The sequence below is a fragment of the Aulonocara sp. 'chitande type north' Nkhata Bay genome, linkage group LG15 (assembly GCF_057382095.1).
Source record: "Aulonocara sp. 'chitande type north' Nkhata Bay isolate Kocher_YH1m ecotype deep benthic linkage group LG15, A_spYH_male_GT1.1, whole genome shotgun sequence".
In the NCBI taxonomy this organism is placed as follows: domain Eukaryota; kingdom Metazoa; phylum Chordata; class Actinopteri; order Cichliformes; family Cichlidae; genus Aulonocara; species Aulonocara sp. 'chitande type north' Nkhata Bay.
Window position 1 is genome coordinate 19,967,469 of NC_141358.1, and position 20,144 is coordinate 19,987,612.

At 39.0% G+C, this 20,144-nt stretch overlaps 1 protein-coding gene across 2 annotated transcripts in view; it reads right to left on the bottom strand.

Moving 5' to 3' along the window:
- Positions 1 to 2,058: 2,058 nt before the first annotated feature.
- Positions 2,059 to 20,144, bottom strand: part of trim67 (tripartite motif containing 67) — a 67,316-nt gene continuing 49,230 nt past the window's right edge. For both annotated transcript variants that reach the window (XM_086264864.1, XM_086264865.1), the window contains 4 exons: positions 9,008 to 9,132; positions 8,713 to 8,891; positions 5,358 to 5,520; positions 2,059 to 4,884 (listed from right to left, as the gene is read on the bottom strand). In XM_086264864.1, the coding sequence (XP_086120990.1) occupies positions 4,837 to 4,884; positions 5,358 to 5,520; positions 8,713 to 8,891; positions 9,008 to 9,132 (515 nt within the window). In that variant the 3' untranslated portion in view covers positions 2,059 to 4,836. The remainder of the gene's footprint in view (positions 4,885 to 5,357; positions 5,521 to 8,712; positions 8,892 to 9,007; positions 9,133 to 20,144) is intronic.

Here is a 20,144-nt window from a genome sequence, read left to right on the forward strand (position 1 = left end):
ACTGACATTTTTAAAAGTATGTAATTGCAATGCATTTCTCATTTACAAACTGAAATGTAGTTGTACAAAACATTTATATTGGCAGGAAGGGACTGGATCATAACAGGGCAGGTGGGCCTAATAATTAAAAAATTACACGCAAGTAAAGTCTTGGCAGAAGTTTTCAAGATGAAACGCACATGCACACGCTGAATGGACCGTGAGAAAGCAGAATGATCTTACAGTTTTTCTCCCATATTAACCATCTCTTGCAGTCGTTTCCATTTTGTTAAAGGGAAAACATGACAGTTGGAGTTTTGCGACACTATGATAAAACAAGACCTTTGAGTTGGCAGTGTGCAGCTGGGTGAGGTCACAAATTCTCACACAGTTTTCTTGAAGCAGCCTTTTTGTTGTTGTATATACAGTTCAAAAAGAGGAAAACATGAAGCTCATCTGCAGCGTGTCACATGTTTGAAGCTGTAAGCACATCTCCTTTATTCAGAAAATATTTTACAGACGCGGGCCGTTTTCGACTTGCAATCCTTACTGGTCAAACACAGACCATATTAGTAGCCATTCAAGAGGATATTATACAAAAGAAAATACATAATTAAATATTTATAAATACTTTATAGAGTAAATAAATTACATTTTTTCCTCTACTTTTTCAAACATAATCTAATAATACTAGTGTAATTCCCAGCACCATACCATTAAAATTAAATTGGTAAAATATGTCACATTCATGGGTGGGTAAGTGTTGAGTAAAGGGACATTTCATACAGGAACTCTTACAAATACATCTGGACAGAAGTGACTGCAGCATGAATATTTTAATATGCAAGATTTGTTTTTTGTTCGTTTCTGTGAAATAATATTGTTTTAAGTGACTTTTAGGCAAGAAAATATGGAACCAAATGTTAACACAGGGTGAATTTGAGCCCCTCAGCAGAAGCTTTAATTGCCTCCAGTCACGATTTCCTGACTATCATTTTGACATCCATACAGACCACAGAGACATAACCCCAAATCATCCAACTTTTCAGAAGGCTGGTTACACGATATTTCACTTTTGTCTAGAAATCTATTCCTGTTACAGCAAATTCAGCCTCAGGGCAGGTTTCTGCATCTGGCGTGGGAGGTGGCAGCAAGGTCAGAGCTGAGCAGCCAGAAGTGATGTAAATGTAGCCCTTAGGTGAAAGCTGGCAGTCTGGGGCACATCAGGTAAAAAAAAAATGTAAGCTGCTTTAAATTCTGACATTTGCACTAACGCTGTATTCATGTTACAAAGGAAATATGTTACATTTAAGTGAAGAGAGTACTTGGGTTAAAAATCTTCACTTACAGATGAATGTAAACTTAAATAGATCTTGTCATCATGATTTAGTCAACAGGCTTGGTGTAAGTGCTTTTTTTGCCACTTGGGTGCAGTTACTGCAGTATCTGCTTGAAGTATACATATCTAGCTCCATTTTTGGTTCAGTTCAAAAGATCTGGTTCATTAACTTATAAAGCCTACACTATTAAACCATCTGTATGCTAACTTTGTTGAGCTCTAGCAGGTAGCTTCAAAAAGAAGAAAAAAACAGGCAGACAAAGCATTGCTTCTTTTCCACTGGCGTCTTAATGTCTTTCTGAAACTCAGTGTGGTTCTACCCATTTCCACCAAAAATAACTGCATTTTTAAAAAGGCTGGTATCAGCACAGTGCCACAAAATTGCCGTTCCCGATGCTAGAAGCATTAACACACAGATTCAGATTTTCTTCCCACTGAAACGACCCTCCATCTAAAGCTACACAGTGGTTATGCAATGTTAAAGCAAATGTTATTGAATCGATTGAAGTCACATTAAAAAAGGGTTAACAGCAAACACCAAATGGCAAATGATTGGCCAAACTGAGCAAAAGCAATGCTGGCAGGTTTTAAAATGCTCCATGGAGGCCTTGATTTCTCTATTTATTTTCTTCAGCTGAATTCTGTTTAATTCAATTGAATGGGTACCTGTGACTAAATTGTTTTCCTTCTCCAATAGTCAGTCTTTTGTCCTTTCACGCGCTCCTTTCCCCCCCCCCCCCCCCCCCCTTTCTCATCACCTCCCAACCGGTCCAACCAGATGGCTGCACCTTTCCTGACCCTGAGTCTTCCTGTTTAAAGGGAGATCTTGCTTCCCAGTATCGCCAAGTGTTTGCTCGTAGGGCATCGTGCGATCATTGGGGTTCTTACTGTAATAGTGTAAAGTCTTTACCTGGAGGCAGCTGTTGTTGTGAATTGGTGCTATATAAATTCAATTCAATTAAATTGAGTTGATACTGGTGACAAATCCCTTCTGGACACCCTGTACATATTACACATCATAGTATATGGAATTACATTTGACTTGACTTTATGAGTTCACTATTTGTGGCTCCCTTGAGATCATCATTCTCAGAAATATTTTATATAGCCCAGGTGTATGAAATGCCTATAAATAAGATATACTGCAATGCAAATGTAAAGAATTTAACATTCAAAATATCAATGCTGATTTAAAAATAAATATAATATCCCATCTCTACCTCCTAAAAACTTAGTAAAACGTCCAAATAAAGAAAAAATAAAGATATTTACTTTATTTTAGAAACCTAGATCTCTACTAGTAACTAAATGTTTTTAAAATAGGCATTCAAAATAGACCTGATCATTTCCTGTAAAAATACCAGTAATTCTTAACCTTACACATTATTTCTGTTCATTTCTGTGGTATATTTTAAAGAATGAGGGTGCAGTAAGTATACAAGTGCTACACTAATTTGTCAATGTAAAATGTTCAACCCTTTTAATGTAAACTTTATGTTTAAATGTCCAAAATATCATGAGATAGTTTGTGATTTACAGTAACATAAATCCTGACACATTTTAAAAAGTCTGTGATGAAAAGCATGAAAACAGATATCGGCAGGTTTTGTCGGGGATGCCTTAATCTTGTTCTCGCCACCGTTCACCAGCAGGGGGCGAGCTGTTATAGCGGTTGGTTTCAGGGTCCCTCATTGCAAAGACAAACGGTACACTATTTACAATACAGCTTCAGATAGTTTGTAAACTTGTTTGAATCCATGCTTAATGTCACATGTTATAATCATAACTCACATATCAGTATTTACAGTTTGAGGATGTCCATTCACATGTAAAACCCACTGTCATGTGGTAATGTCAGTCTACCTCTCAAACTCACATTATAGGGAACAGAAATGGCTCAGATATAAACAAGTCGTAGATTAAATAACCTCAATTAATGAATTCTTCCATTCCATGAACTGATAAAACATACATAAACAGTGTACTTATACCTATGTACTTTATACAGTGTCTCATGTCCTGAGTCACAGTGGTCTGGTTGAAGCTACTGTCCTCTATAGGCTGCCATATCTAGTCCCTGATGATAAATGTAGCAGCTTATGTAGCTTTACCTGATGTGACTTTAAAAGATAACGTTCAGGGCCACAGATAAAAGGTGTCTGAAAGCATCTTGAGATTCTGCAGTGAGACTGAGAGATGAGCACAGAATGAAATGTTCTTGAGACGACCATACTTTTCTCATCGACTGGGGGTGTATTATATTATCTTTAAATTGTAAATCAAAGAAAATGAAGTTTGGCTCGATTCTACTTCGTTTTAGCATTTTCTGACAATGATCTGTCAAAGTCAAAACAGTTCTTTGAGTCTGAGATGCCCCTGCAGGCAAATAGGTTTGTTTCAGTATGCAAATTGCATGGCCACGTGATTTATTAAATACCACAGTAATGTTTCTTACTGGCCAGTGGATAAGTCATACCAAGTGGTGCAATCATTTTCATGTTCTAGCAGAGTCCAAAAGTTCACTGCCAAAGACGTCGAAATGTGGCGATCTGCTACATCTTAGTGGGAGCTTTTTTGATGTCGGAGTTTTAGGTTTTTAAGACAAATAAGGAAAAGAAAAGGCTGGTGGTCTCTAGGCCTTTGAGACTGTGAATTTCAAAATAATACACCCCTGGCTCGGTAGATCTGTCAGATTACTGAAAAATGAAATGGAATTAAGTTCCAGCCTTCTCAGACTGACCTCAATATGTAAACCGTTCTGACAACACTATCAAACGATCTTTGCGCCGCTTTGCATGAGAAAGAGAGTCGATCATGAGGGAAGCTTTGCCGGCTTTAAGATGGCTGTCAGATTCCTTACCACAGATAAGAAATCACAGAGAAAACAGAGAAGGCAGTGCTGTTGGAGTCAACACTGAGATGAAAGTGTGAAGCGAGAGTTTAGCTTTTAAATATTTTATGAGAGAAAAAACCCATGGTGCCACTACACAAGTCCTACAAATGACTCGTGTTCATCTCGGCTGTAAACACACCTGAGAGAGAAGCAGAGCAACAAAAAGCACTGCTGAATCATTTCTCTCAGGAGTTTTTTTTCCACCTCCTAAAAACTGTGTTGCTTGTGGTCTATTTTTTCTTTATTTTTCAACTCACAATGATCTTTCCTGCACAATATAAAATCTTTAAGGGGCGGAGTTAAGCCCAGATTGTTTAAAATAACATAAACTGTGCAAGCTGGAATATAGATAATATCAGTGTTGTTTGTATCTTTGAGAAAAATAAACTGGGCAGTGGAAAAAAGTATGGCCCTCCAGCCATCTCTGCAGTGACGTCGTCAAGCTGTAATCATTACATTTATAGCCAATAAACTTGTCACTTCTCTAAAAAGTCGTGGAGCTGAAGATTGTCCAGGTTAAGGGTCAACTTGAGAAGGATGGGAGAGGAACAGATCCCATCTGACAGTACTGGACATGACATCATTGGTTTGTATCCAGGGCACGCTCAGAGTAAGGAGGGAGCTCTTACTGTTTGATATTCTTTGGAACTTCCAGGCCTGTCACTAATGTCACCTGAAATAGAGAAACGGAAAAAACACTCATTGAAATCAGCACGAATCAGGCAGTGATCTTAGAGATCAGAGTGGGCACATAAAAGCACCACTGCATCTATTTCATGTGAAATTTGTTTTGGAGAAGACACATTTATTTACCTTTGGAACACACAGTAATCTGAGCTCATGGGTTAGGAATCATTCACTAAATGTCTCATAAACTGCATAAATATAACCTATATTTCATCTGAATTTTACAGTAATGTAGTTGCAGCTTGGTTGCTTTGAAGTTTGTGTTAATCATCGCATCTGTGTACAGAATCTCTCCTCGGGGAGCCATTTTTCCTTGCTATTCTTGAATTTAATTCCTCTTCTTTTTTCATTGAGTTATTTTGCAGTAAACACTTTACCGAGGTCAACAATCAAGGCAGCCCATCAGGGAGCTGGTTATTTTCCATTGCTGTTAAACATGGCACTTTAACACACACAGACCTGCACATTTCTGTTGAGGCTGACGGCGGGCACAAAGACCCCGTCCAGGTTCTCAAAGGCAGTTGGGCCATGCTGTTCCTTATTGATGTAGAAGGTCAGTGTGCGTTTAGTCAGATCCAGCAGGACACCCACAGTCGAGCCCTTAGTGATGCCTCCCTCTGCCCTACACACACCCACACACACAAAGCTAGTCAATTTTGTTATGTATATGTGCCGTAAATGCACAGATTTTATAGTAGGTTAAGTTTCACATTGAAGGTAACACAGCACAAATATGACTGTAGTTGTGTCATGCTGCAAAAAAAGACAAATATATATGTAAAAGAATGAATACAAAACATAGTCACCGAAGAGTCCTTTAACTCATTCACAGCTTGTTTAAAGACAGCACTCTGAAGTCTGGGGATGCAGCAACAGGTTCTTTAGTATTTCTTGCCAAATGGCAGCAGAGTGAACAGGCTGTTGCTGGGATGGTTAATGTGTTTTTTAATTAATTATTATTATTATTATTATTATTTTGGTTTATGATACTTTAATCTACGTGTGTGTTAAATTAGTTAAAGTTTTAAAAAAATCTGATCACTCTTGTGTTCATATTTTGTGTGTTTTATGTGACATTTGTTGGCGTCTTCTACATGGAACCTGAAGCTAACAGTGCATCAAATGGCAAACAAAGACCCCTGTAACTCATAAATCAAAGTTAGAATTGGCTCAGTTGCTGTTGAATGAATTATTTCACATATCAAATGTATTTAAAATTAAACGTCTGCTCTTTTTGTCTAACACGTAAACTCTCTGTTCTCTGTTTTAAGAAGTGACTTAATGAAAACGATCTATGGCAAAAACCTGCGCTCCAAAAAACTATGTTTTAACCACAAAGCTTGTGTTTTTGCTAAGAGCTAAACAAATGTCTCTAAACTTATAGAAATGCAGACACTCACCAGGATTAGGCTGTCAGGGCACTAACAGATAAAGAAATCAATATGAGATTAAGAAGTCAAAAATAAAGCTCCGACACGACACGATGAATGACATGAAAGGTGGGTAGAGAACTGACAAGTCAAGAGAGCAGATATTTTTCATGAATAAATCTTTAATGAGAGTTTGATGGCTTCCTTGTGAAGCAGACAGAGAGACGGTGCAGATGCATGTTTTGATGTTTCCTGCAGCCATCTTATACAGCTCCCCTGTGTGTTTGTTAGTCTGTTTGTTAGTATTGTGTGAGCCTTCGGGTTTCTCTGTCATCGTGTGCATCTATGGTTATAGCTTCCAAACCTCTTAGAAGTATGAGACTTAATGCACAAGACAGAATGATGAATGCATAAGGGAAACACTTTACAGAGTCCCTGTCTCCTGTTGTTTTACTCAACGACAAAAGTTGCTCATGAATTACTTAAAATGATGAGTGCTGCTTTCTAGTAAGACAAGATTTAACAAGTTGGATTTGTTAATGTTACAAACTAATTGAATCATATTTTATAGTAAAGGAAACAGCAGTATTGCTACAGTAATAATACATTATAGTACATTAGGAATGATATAATGACAATCTTGGGATTGCCATGTTATGAAAAATTAAATTCAGCAGGTATTTCTCCTTCTCTTCATGAATCACCGTAGTGGGATTATCATTAAAGGATTAAAAGCTTCGCCAGCAAAAATAGAACAAATTAAATCCCAGCATCACTCCACTCAGATTTAATTGTGCCTTCTAATTAATGGTTTATTAAATATTTGAGGGCTTGAAGGATGTTACAGAAAATTCCTAATGAAGGAACGTAAACTACTGATTTCATATTATACTATCCGGTCTGCAGATACACATGTTAAAGGCATTAATGTTATGAACAGCTTCTTCCAAGACAGAAAGTGCTACAACAATCCTTTAGAGGGGTTGATGAAAGAGCTGAAAACTCCATGAAAGCTTTGCCGCAGGAACGGGGATTTTTACAACCTAGCAGCCTATGAGTTGTTCACACAGCATGAGTAATATATTCAATTTTAACTTTGTAGTTTGACAAAACAAAACAAATTTAAAAATTTCAAGATTTGTCTTTTGTTCTTTGTATTAAATAACTGCAGCGGGGAAAACCAGCGTGATAATAGTGAAAGTCTGGAAAAGCTGTCAATGTCTTTTTTAGCTTTCCTGATGTTCCCTTCAACAATCTGTCCCTGGGCATCGCTGAAATCCTTTCAGCATGACTACAAGTTGTCGACTGCTCCCTGAAGCTCCCTTTCTAACCGGATCTCCTCGAGTGTGTCAAATGGAGCTCTTCTACTTGACTTAAATTTTTGGGGCAAAGAAAGAAAGTCCCAAATCTGCAGAGCATGAATTGTCTTCATAATTGCATGTGCCAATTTTCCTCATCTTTTTGCTGTTCTCTTTATGGATCAACATAGTGGATCATCTGTCTCTATCTCTAGCATCCTCTTCTGTCACACAAACTTACCTGTAGTGTCCTCCTTCACTCCAACCAAAAATCTTCTGTGTGATCTTCTTCTTTTCCTCCTCTGCACATGTCCAAACCATCTCAGCCTTGCCTTTCAAACTGTGTCATCAAAACACTCGACCTGAGCTGGTCCTCTAATCTTGCCAGTTCTCTAATCTTAGATACTTCAACTCTGCTACCTCCTGTCTTTATGTTAGTGCCACCATGTCCAAGCAACACATCCCAGGTAAACCTTTCCTTTCATTCTTGCCTGCACCACATCTCAACCAAGTGTTCTCTCACAGAAGCCTCGGGCTGTTACCCAATTTGCAAGTCTCCATTGACAGTCTGACCTTAAGGAAAAATTCACAGTGCACTCTCTTAAGAAAGACCTGATAGGCAAACACTGGGTTGTAGCTGGGGAACAAACCCCCACCAGAAGTGATGTTCCTCAAAATGATCTGATCATTTTGACAACAAAAGCCACTGAAGAGGTTTGACGTCCATGATAAAATCTCACAATGCTCATGCACAGAAGTGGAATTCTGATCTACAACGATTCTCGAAATAGCAGCTGAAAACAGACCTAAAGTTCACAAGGACATGAGGATGAAAGGCAAATCTAAAACAAATAAACTCAGGCACTGTATTGGAAGGTAACCAGTATATTATTTTAAAAAACAATCTTAAATTAGTCTTTTGTCAGTTGTCTTTGCATTTGAATGATATGAGCCTCTGGATCCTGCAGGATATCAGTTTGGGATTTTTCTTGAAAACATGCAGATGGAATCTCTTAATTGTTCTCATTTTTTAAATATGATATGTATTTTATGCCAGTATTATACAACATGTCCAATGGTAGGGAACAATGGTTAAAAGTTATCACTAAAAACTGTTGGTGGTGTTGTTGCTCCCCATGCACCTACCTGTTGGTGTGGGAGTTGTTGTGCATGAACCAGGAGCGGTTGTTGTCCACATACATGGCCCAGGCTTTGTCATCTTTCCCCAACATCATGTCCTTCATGGTGTTGATCCTTGCTATGCCAAACGCAGGATCTGGGTGGTTGTCATAGCGATCAATGCTGACCTCCCAATAGTGAATGCCCTGAGATTCAATAGGGGGTAAAAAAATTAATCTTCTATAACTTCTATAACCAAAAATCAACAGAAAAAGGCTAATCGCTGTCAAATTTAAATGGAAAATATCTGTATACACTTCACCTTGGAGAAAGCAGCAGTCCCCAGCACCACACGGTCATCATAGCTGTTACAGCTAACTGTCTGGTTGTCATTAGTCAGAACAATGTCCCGATGAGCTGAGGTGGGGTCAAAGGTGAACCAAGCCACTGTAAGAAGGACACAACAGTTAGCCTGCTAATAGTCTTTGGAAATTCTGTAAGTCTGTACTAACATTCACACTAAATTTAGTCACATGTTGTATTCTGCATCTTATTAAAATAATTTTAAAAACTGCTCATCCAAAGTGAACCTTACTGGGTAGCTATACCTACCCACACCTACAGTAAAGCCAATAATTATATCACTGATTCTAGAAGGGCCATGCTTTCTTTTTCATAGGATTAAAGACCCTATACAGTCCTTTGAAAATAAAACATGATTCAAAGCTCATAGAACCACCTTTAGCAGAAATAACTTGAAGTAATTGTTTTCTTTATAACTTTCAGTGTCTTAATTCATTATGGCCATATTTGCTATATAGCTTTGCTTCATTTCGTTAAGGTTTGATGTCATTTATTAATGCACAGCTCTCTTAAGGTCCCAAAACAGCATTTCTGTCAGGTTGAGGTCTGAACTTTGACTGTGCCATTGTAGCATATTGATTCTTTTCTATTTCAGCTATTTATTGTAGATTTGCTGGATAATTTTCCTGTTGCATGAACCAATTTGGGTGTTCTTGCAAACATGATCACATTTGACTCTAAAATACTTTAGTATCAGAGGAGTATAGAGGAGTTTAAGGGTGACTCAATGACTGCGAGGAGCCGAGGTCCTGTGGGTGCAAAACAAACCCAAACCATCACCGCTCCACCACCATGTTTGACTTTCTCCAAACATGGCGCTGTACATTAAAAGGACATTGTTCGAGAAGTCTTGTGGTTTGTTCAGTTCAAAACCTAAGCTGTGCTACAATATTCTCTTTAGACAGTAGTAGGGATGGGTACCGGTATCCGGTGCCATTATGGCAAAAGCAGCGCACATTTCATTGCTTTATTTCGGTGCTTTTTTTTTCTTCCTGAGATGTCATACACTTTGGATTCTAGCCAATCATTTTATCTTTGCAAGGATAGTAGGTGGGCCCAGGTACGTACATTCTTTTAGAGCTACAGATTAAAAATGCCCAAGGCAAAGTGGTCAAAAGTCTGGCTTTACTTCACAGCAAAAGATGCAAACTCAGCAGCCTGCAACAAGTGCTTTAAGGTGATACTGTGATACTGTGCAAAGGAGATAACACCTCGAATCTGACAACCAACCTGGCGATGCATAGCGTTTTTTTAGAAGCCAAGAAATGCACCAAGTTAGCAACATCCCCCAAGAACCCGAAGAGTAGAGTCCTGGCCCCTAGCCCTGCCAGTGTAGCAGAAATGATGACGGATGATGATGGCAGCAGCAGCCGTTCTTCTCTGCGTGAGTAGCTTAATGTTCGTGTGTAATTTAAGTTGAGTAGGCTAACCACGTTATTAAATTAATGCATGTAAGGTGAACTAGCAAACACCGTTGTAGTTACATGCGGCTGTCTTCTTGTTTGATGGCAGATACTCCCTTCACCCTGGCCAAAAAGGCTAAAATGACCAAAGCAAAAGTTTGAGCACCGTTTAAGCACCAGCACCGTTTCAAAAGTACTGGTTTGGCACCGGTATCGGATAAAACCTAAACGATACCCATCCCTAGACAGTAGAGGCTTTTTACAAGCATCTTCCAAATGACCCATACTTGAGTCTGTTACACCTTCTCTGAGCATTGTGTGGTCTGAAAAGTCAAACTAGTTTAATTGCTGTGACTGATTTTTTTAAATTATCAAAATACTTTGAACAAGCTCAAGGAATACACATAAATACAACTTTCAGCTTAACTCATGTGGAGCAGGGAAATTATTTTACTGCTATTGTTAAATAATTGTCATCATTACCATTGCATTAATAATAAAATCTGGAGTTTATATTGCATTCAGGGGTTAAACAGTGTCTCTTTCAGAAAGACTGAGTTGCAGGCTGACAGGAAGTTGTATGCAGAAGTGAAAGCAGATAGTTATTTTGAGCCGCAGGCTAAGACGAGGCTTTAACAATGTAACAGATAGCTTTAAGAAGGCCTTAAGCAGTTATGACTATTTTATACACAATGCATATCTGTGCTTATTAAAGAGTTGGAGCTCGGTCAATTAATTGGGGGTCGGAAGCTTTGTTCGCCGCGATGTTCGGACAATCTATTGTGCAAGTGACTTGGAGCCATAGAAGGAATTGCAATACATGCTTACAAAACACTTATATATCAGATCATTTTATATTAAGGTTTTAGTAGAGGTTCTTGGTTAAAACATTTATTTAGTAGAAGACATACACATAGTCTCAGTGAGCTTCTGGTCTGGTAAAAGGTCAGAAGTGCAACAGGTGAATTGAGAAAGAGCATTTGAGGACGAGACACAGACAGTAGGTGAAGAGGTGACACAAAGAGCATGTGAGGTCGTGACACACACACATAGAGTTAAATTTATTCAGAGGAACCGTTTCTTGGTGTCTCGGCAAGAAAGAGGAACAATTCATTTTAAGATAAGAACGGAAAGTACCAAGCCATGAAAATAGAAGATGATTTTCTGGGTGAAAAGTCATGATGATGTTGATCTGATCTATGTATAAAATGTACCGGTGACGCATGAAGGGGCGTCAGTAAATAAACCCTGATGCTATAAAATATCTGTTCATGCTTTGATTAAGTCGAAGACTACTTCCTGTCTGCGTACAGAGTTGTCTTCCCACACGTGTGTTCATTAAAATCATTGTTTGACCAAAGACCTTCTGGACCAAGAATTGTGTGTACTCTCCTTCCTCAACTTTGAATCTTAACATTTGGGGGCTTCGTCCGGTGGTTGAGGAGGGAGGATTGGAGGTTTAGATGGAGAAATTTGGTGGTCTCTGAGGTGGTCTGACGGGCAGACATGAATTCCAGTGGTCGAAGTGAGTGGGCATAAGCCGGCTTATCCAAAAGGTAAGGCACTACCTGTTGAATTATTTCCAAAGTGTGCCAAATTGGACATGATAATATTTAAGTCTACTCACTAAAGTTACTGGTGGATGTCTGTTTTGATTTTGATGAAAAATCTCATGAGTTGAAGCAGTTAGAGTTCTGCTAAGAAGAATGAAGAAATGAAAGCAGTAAAGTCTGCTAAAGCAGTAAAGTCTGCTAAAGCAGTTAGAGTCTGCCAGGAAAAGTTTAAATACTGGGTTGAAGTCCCAAAGAAATTGAGTTAGAGTCTCAAGTAGTTTGGTAGGGTATTTGGTCATTTTGTGGGTTAAAGTCCCGGTTGGTCATTAGGTCAGACCTTGGTTGGTCATTTTGTGGGTTAGAGTCCCCATTGTCCATCAGGGTCGATCTGCCTCAGTTATACACTTGTTTCGGGTGTTGATTGTTGTTTTAAAGTATTATAAATTATTCTAGAACGGCAGTTCGAGTCTGCTAGGAAGCGCAGAGCCCGGAGGTTACGCTCCCTCCTTGTCGTGGACGCGCGACATTGACCTCTCGGTGAAGAGGGATAGTTCAGTGTGGTTTAACTGTGGGGTACAGGGCATCCTGGAATTAAACTAGGAGTTAGAGTCTCCTTACCGTTTGGAACGGTATCTGCGCTTTTTTGGGCAGCAAAGGTTGGACCTTGGGTGTTGGACACTTTTAAATTGAGTTAGGGATTTTAGAAATGAGGCCAGAAACAGTTAAAGTCTTGATACTGGTTAATTGGTCGCAAAAAACTCAGGGAGTTTATCCGCTGGGCGGTTATTTTAAATTTGTCTAAAATTGTGTAGGCGCTAAAGCTGACAGATCTGACAGTGGTTGTAAATATAAGACGTCGTTGTAATATAGAATAATAAAGGTGTGAGAGGTATTTCTTTGGTGATGTAAAGTAGGATGTTTTAAAGTTTGAAAGTGTTTTTAATTTAAGAGATGCATGAGTGATGTTATAAGAGTTTAGTTTATTTAAAAGGTGTGTGTGAGAGGATTATGAAATCATTGTGTGAATGATGCTACATTTTAGGTCAAAAGTTAGTAGAATTACAGAGGGTTTGTAGATTGTAAATACAAAATAAGTTTGATTAGCCTGGAGAAACAGCAAAGCAGCTTGAGCTGCTCAGAGCAGCTGCGTGCTGTGTGTATGTAACAGGAAATGGTGTGGGTGACAGGAAGTTTGCAGGCCCATATAAGGTGACGAGTGAGCACCCAGAGAGAGAAACAGATGAGTTAAACTCTAGGCAGATAAAGCGAATGGAGGTTTTGAGAAAAGAAATGAAAAGGATATTAATTGTATGTTTTAGTGTGTTAACACAGATTACAGATAAATGAAGGTGGACTTCTCTCAACCTGGAATTTTGAGTACGGCGCCAAAACCACTAGAGTAGCATAATTGGGAGAAAACAGGCCAGATTTTGGCTTAAAATTTTACAGCTTGACCTCGCACTTGTCCCCATCCTGAGAAGAAGCTCAAAGGACAGTTAATCTCCTGATGAAGACCGACAGAACATCGTGGACTTGAGAAGAATTAATAGCAGGCAAAAGACAGTGCAACGGAAACCACACTGACGACACCAGCAGCAGCATGAAAGGAACCACGAGGTGGAAACATGTACTGTAAATTACAGGCTGGGCAGTTGAACAGTGGGATAATGAACGGTGGTAAAGCACTGGACACTGATTGTCAGATTTGTCTTGCTTGGAGTAATCTTGAAAGGGACGAGTGAAAGGATCAACAGGAAAGAAGAAACCACGTGATGAACCATGCACGGTGGACAGCAGGCTGGTAAGAACAGTGTGACATGACTGTTTAAAGGCACTGAATGTGGTATTTTGCCAGGCTGGGACTTGATCCAAAAGGAAAATACTGAAGAGAAACAGAGAAGAAACAGACTGTGTTTGCTGGAATTCAAGACAACAAAAGGACACTGAGAGAAGAGGACAGTGACCAGTGAGAGGTGAAGCAGGACGAGTTCGACTGTGAGAATAGAGGGTGTAATTGGACTGAAAGTGAAGCTTGAACTCATGATGGTTTAGAGATGTCCACCGTCACAAACAAAGAGGTAAACAAGAATAGAAAACACACATACACAAAGTGTTACATGTGAAATTATTTCTGGAAAGAATCAGAAGTGAGATAGTTTTGAATTAAGAAATCAGGGAAAAGATGCATGAATTAAACCTGACTATAACATATAGAGGCAATGAAGAAAGCAGCTTACACTTACTGAACATTAACAAAATACATAGGAAAAGCAATGAAGACCTGCTTACACGTATATACATGACATAAGTTGGGATTTCTGACCAGAGAAAGGGAAACGGGTAGTTTAAGTATATATGAAAATAATGAAAATGTCTCAGTTGTGTTTCTATAGGGGCGAAACAGATCTGGATCAATTTTCCACGTGCGGCGGTCGGAAGAAACCTGTAGGTTAACTTGACTGGACATGCCAAGGCAAGTTTCTGGTTGAATTGTTTACAGCGCCATGTCTCCATAAACCTGACAAGTGGGCCCTAATTTCTGGCTGAGGAGCAGGGACGCTGTTAATAAGGTGGGAACTTAAAATTTGGGTTAGCAAATTTGGGAAAGAGAACTGACGGCTTAAGTGGAGAATTGTGCAGGAGTCTGACACACTGCAAAAGCAACATATGCAAATTCACATACACAAACAGAAAATGCATTAACCTTATAAAGACAAGACAAGCTCATGGAGTTTAATGCATAGACACTGATTAAACCTGGCTAAGAACACAAACATATGCAATGAAGAACAGCTTGCTATTTTGTATGAATGATACAATGGTGTGAATGTTTAATAAAATGCATTTGAGTTTGTAATTGAGGAATAGAATAAGCCATATGACAAAGGGAGTTATGAAAACAAAAAGGGATTAAAGTAGTTTTAAAAAAGAGTGACTTAGGAGTGCTCTCGTACTGAGTGATCAACACTAGTGATCACTGTTGGAAGAAATAAAATGATTTAATGAGTTGGTGATGTTTAAACATATGTTTCTGTTGTTACAGCAACTCATTGAGAGATGACTCAGTATGCAAATTAGTTGGAGTGAGTGGTGACGTAGGAGCTTCCTGTATGTGTGTGACTGAGGAAGTGACTTTCAGAAGAGGAAGCATGGCAGACGAGAAGTGCAGATTTGGGTAGGAAATATATAGTTTAGTGATATGTTGTTGTAAGGGGGTTTTATGCTGAATTGAAGTATGTTACAGAGCATAAGGGGGTGATTTTTGTGTGCAAATTGTGTGGTTTTAATGAGACTTTTGGTGTATTGAGGAGGTGAAATTATGTGGTGGCAAGACTTGTGTGTTTAAGGTTGTTGTGGTGATGGGTTGATTCTGTCAGTTAGGTTTGGGTTGGTGTTTTTGTTTTTAATAGAGGGAGTTTTAGGAAACATGGACATGTCTAAAAAATTGGGCCCATTATTTTGTAACAGTGCACTTAAAGAAAACCTGTCAGGTGATTTTGTTTTGTTTTTATGAGCTAACAATCAGCTCTATTTTTTCATCTCTGTTTTAAGCAGGCCTGCAACAGTGAATAACGGCGCTGAAAATTCTCGGGAAGAGCAAATATAAGGCGGCTTTCCAGATTACAATTGGCTGAGGAGAGCTACCTGTGGGGACTATTCAGGTCGTAAGTCCCTGTAAAAAGGATTTTATGCGAGTCAATCCAGTCCAAAAGCATAAAGAAATATTTTCCTATGGAAAATAAAAAATGACTGAGCTCATTTTGCTGAGGGTGGAGTCCCTGATCGTGCGGGAAGCTCCACTATCAGCAAATACATGGTGTGACTGCATGTGAGTGAATGTGTGACTGCATGTGAGTGAGGATGAATTAATGTGGACAAACAATTTGTTTTTACCAGAGAAAATTTCTGTTTTGTTTTGTTGACTGGGGTTAGATTATGGGATTATAGTATATTGTTGGGAGAATGCCAAATGCTAAAGGGGAAATATTTTTTGATGTAACTCAGTTATCATTAATTGAAGAAACACATGACTGATAACTGTTCTGTTTTAAGTTTATTTTTATGACATAGATTGGATCATGAGTGAGGAAACTGAGCATTTTTAAGTTTTGTATAGTATCTTGACACATGAAATGTATCAAGATAAAGGGGGGTTTAGGGTTTAATAATTTAATTGTTTAATAATTTAGGATCATTTTAGGACCTTTTGGGTTTTTGATCATTTGGATATGGTAAAACTGAAACTGTTATTTTTAAGTTAAGGTTAAAGGATTAAAAGTGAACTTGTCACGGTTTGCGAGGCAAGCCGTGTGGAGTTGTAGAAAAGGACCCAAAAGGCGGCAGCTCTGGTGCAGGTGAATATTTATTTACAACGGTGGGCACAAAACAGCACTGGTGGAAAAACAACCTAAACTGGGTAAGCTAATAACACAAACCAGAAACGAGGATGCAGGGAGGTCCGGGGAAATACACACAGAGAACACAGGGAGATTACACACAGGTGGGGAACACAGGTGACACTGATAAACATAACGAGACAGGGCAGGAGTGAACACAACATTACGTATACTGACGAGAGACTGTCAAAGTAAAACAGGAAGTACACAGAGGTTCAGACAGGAGGAGAGATCAAGGGGAGAACACAGACATAACAGGCTGGGGGAAACATGGAATAAACACAAAGAGAGACGAGAGCTCATAAATACACAGAGGGGCACAAGGGGGTAAGAGTCACAAAGGGAAAAAACACTTAGGGAACACCACAACAGGACACCTGAGAAAACCTGGCCTAAATAAGGAGCGAAAATACAAGGAACCAAGAATACTGGGCCAACATGGCCCAGGACCATGACAGAACTGAATCCTGTTTAGAAGATACAATGCCGGTTTTTCAAAGCTGTGAATAAGTCTTAGAGGGAAAATTAGTGAGGGTTGAAGGAGTAGAACAGGTTTGATTTTTTGATCTTTAGAAGAAGTGGTTATAATGTAGGCGTACACATACAGATATTACATAGGTTTATTTTTAGGATAAAGGGGGAGCTTCTACGTAGAAATGATTTTTATACATATTGCATTTTGTGCTTTTAAAGGAGTTGTGGCTCAAATTTGTCTCTGGAGGGTCACGAGCCTTTGGCTAGCGCTATGATTAGCCAATCTACTGTGAGGATAATATGAGTTCATGAAGGATTGCACACGCTTACAGACACAGAGTTAAGAAACACACATGACAGTATTGATTCCAGGCAAAAGGCCTTAAATTCATTTAGCTTTTAACTGAACTTAAAGAAGGACCAAAGAGGAAGGAAAGCATATATTTTGGTTAAGTCTGATAAACTAGAATTAGGAGGTATTGTTACATTAAAAGGAGCAAATGAAATAAAAAAGGCTATACCAAAAACAGGTGATAACATAGGAAATGTGAGGTTTTAAAATGAAGTTAGTGTTAACACATAGGAGTTGTTTCAAGGCAGCATTTAGCTATGATGAAATGTATACAGGAGTAATTGCTTATATGCTTAAACTTAATTGATTAAAGTGGTTGTTTTCTTTTGGAGTAGAGGAACTTGCAGCAGCGACAATTTGTGCACAGGATGTTGATGATCAGATAAGGGAAAATAGAGCGAGCAACTGGACGTGAAAGCAGGGCTTAAAGAGTTTAAAGTGATGAGGAACGTTGAAGAATATACATAAATACAAGTCAATAAGTTAAGAGCATAATTAGGATCATGCTTTTGATTAAAGAGTCCCAAAAAGGATAAGTTAGGGAGATGCAAGAAAAGGTGTTTTGTTTCCTTTGCAGAAGATCTCGGCGACCACAGGAGGGGCGAGGATCCTGGAGATCTCGAGGCCTGCTGAACCACAATGTATTGCGACCTCTGGTGTTCCAGAGGTCGTGAGAGGGAGTGTGGAGCAGGGAAATTATTTTACTGCTATTGTTAAATAATTGTCATCATTACCATTGCATTAATAATAAAATCTGGAGTTTATATTGCATTCAGGGGTTAAACAGTGTCTCTTTCAGAAAGACTGAGTTGCAGGCTGACAGGAAGTTGTATGCAGAAGTGAAAGCAGATAGTTATTTTGAGCCGCAGGCTAAGACGAGGCTTTAACAATGTAACAGATAGCTTTAAGAAGGCCTTAAGCAGTTATGACTATTTTATACACAATGCATATCTGTGCTTATTAAAGAGTTGGAGCTCGGTCAATTAATTGGGGGTCGGAAGCTTTGTTCGGCGCGATGTTCGGACAATCTATTGTGCAAGTGACTTGGAGCCATAGAAGGAATTGCAATACATGCTTACAAAACACTTATATATCAGATCATTTTATATTAAGGTTTTAGTAGAGGTTCTTGGTTAAAACATTTATTTAGTAGAAGACATACACATAGTCTCAGTGAGCTTCTGGTCTGGTAAAAGGTCAGAAGTGCAACAGGTGAATTGAGAAAGAGCATTTGAGGACGAGACACAGACAGTAGGTGAAGAGGTGACACAAAGAGCATGTGAGGTCGTGACACACACACATAGAGTTAAATTTATTCAGAGGAACCGTTTCTTGGTGTCTCGGCAAGAAAGAGGAACAATTCATTTTAAGATAAGAACGGAAAGTACCAAGCCATGAAAATAGAAGATGATTTTCTGGGTGAAAAGTCATGATGATGTTGATCTGATCTATGTATAAAATGTACCGGTGACGCATGAAGGGGCGTCAGTAAATAAACCCTGATGCTATAAAATATCTGTTCATGCTTTGATTAAGTCGAAGACTACTTCCTGTCTGCGTACAGAGTTGTCTTCCCACACGTGTGTTCATTAAAATCATTGTTTGACCAAAGACCTTCTGGACCAAGAATTGTGTGTACTCTCCTTCCTCAACTTTGAATCTTAACACTCAGCAAGGGATATTTTCATCTCTGGCTGATAAAAACAAGACTATAAATGTAATCACTCTGTCAAATAATCACATTAATATGTATTAAAAGATTCTTTTATAATGAATGTGACCTTAGAAATCTTTGTACGGCGGTTGTGGGCAACAACTAATTGGGTTCATCCACAGAAAACAATGCACTTGTAAAGTGTAGGCCTGAGACGGGAAATGTTTCATCAACTACCAATGCATTATTAAAAAAGTGCTTGCACGTGAGATTTTTACTGTCACACTACACGGATGCCATGTTTTTGTTTGCAGCCATTGCTGTCTGTTCAACAAGAGTCACGTCGCCGCAGTTTTCTTTCTCGGTGTAGCTGCGGTACAATCCTCAAAGAGAGAGAGAGGAGGAAGAGGAGGAGAAGGGGAGGGAAAAAGAGGCAGAGTAGGCAGGAAGAAGAACGATGATAGAGAAGAATAAAAAGAGGGCGGGTGGGATAAACAGTTATCAGTCAGAAAACAGACTCTAATGCCCATTATTGTTGTGGCTGGTTCAGAGACACTGTTTGTGTGTTTGTGTATTGTAAAAATCTCCACCCGCATTGCTCTGCTGTTACACAGTGGGTGTCTCTATTTTCTTCTTTCACCTCCTCTTTCTCTGAGTCCTTAATCTCATTCTTTCCTTTCTTCTCCAGCAGTATATTCTGTTTTTTCTCCCTTTGCAGTTATGTTTTTTCCTTCCTTTTCTCTTTTTCCTTTGCATCTCTGTACAGTTTTACCTTTATCCTCTTTTTCCATTGCCCCCTTTCTTTTTCTTACTTAACCGCTCCTTTGATCTCCTTTTCTTTCCTTCTGTTTTCTTCTTGTTTGTGACTTTTCTTTACTGTCTACTCAAACCTGGTCTACTTCAGCTTTTTTCCATCCGCTTCCTCTTCATTATTCCGTTTCTCTTTTCTTCCCCTTTCTTTGTCTACTGTTCCTGTCCAGTGTATTTCCTTCACCCTCTTCAAAATCTTCCACCTACCTTTCTCCTGCCTTCTCCCAAAAACATCTCCTCCTCTATGTAAGAGGCTTTTCTGTTCACAGTTACATAGGTCAGATGAAATTACATCATGAAACCTGTTTTACAAAGAAGCTCGCAGACAAAAAAATCCCTTGGGTAAAAATATATAATGAAATCAAGACAGCCAAAAGAGCAGAATCAAAAGTAAGGCAGACAAAGAGTCCATCTGTCATGCTCTGGAAGCTAAGCCAGTTCCAGCACACACCA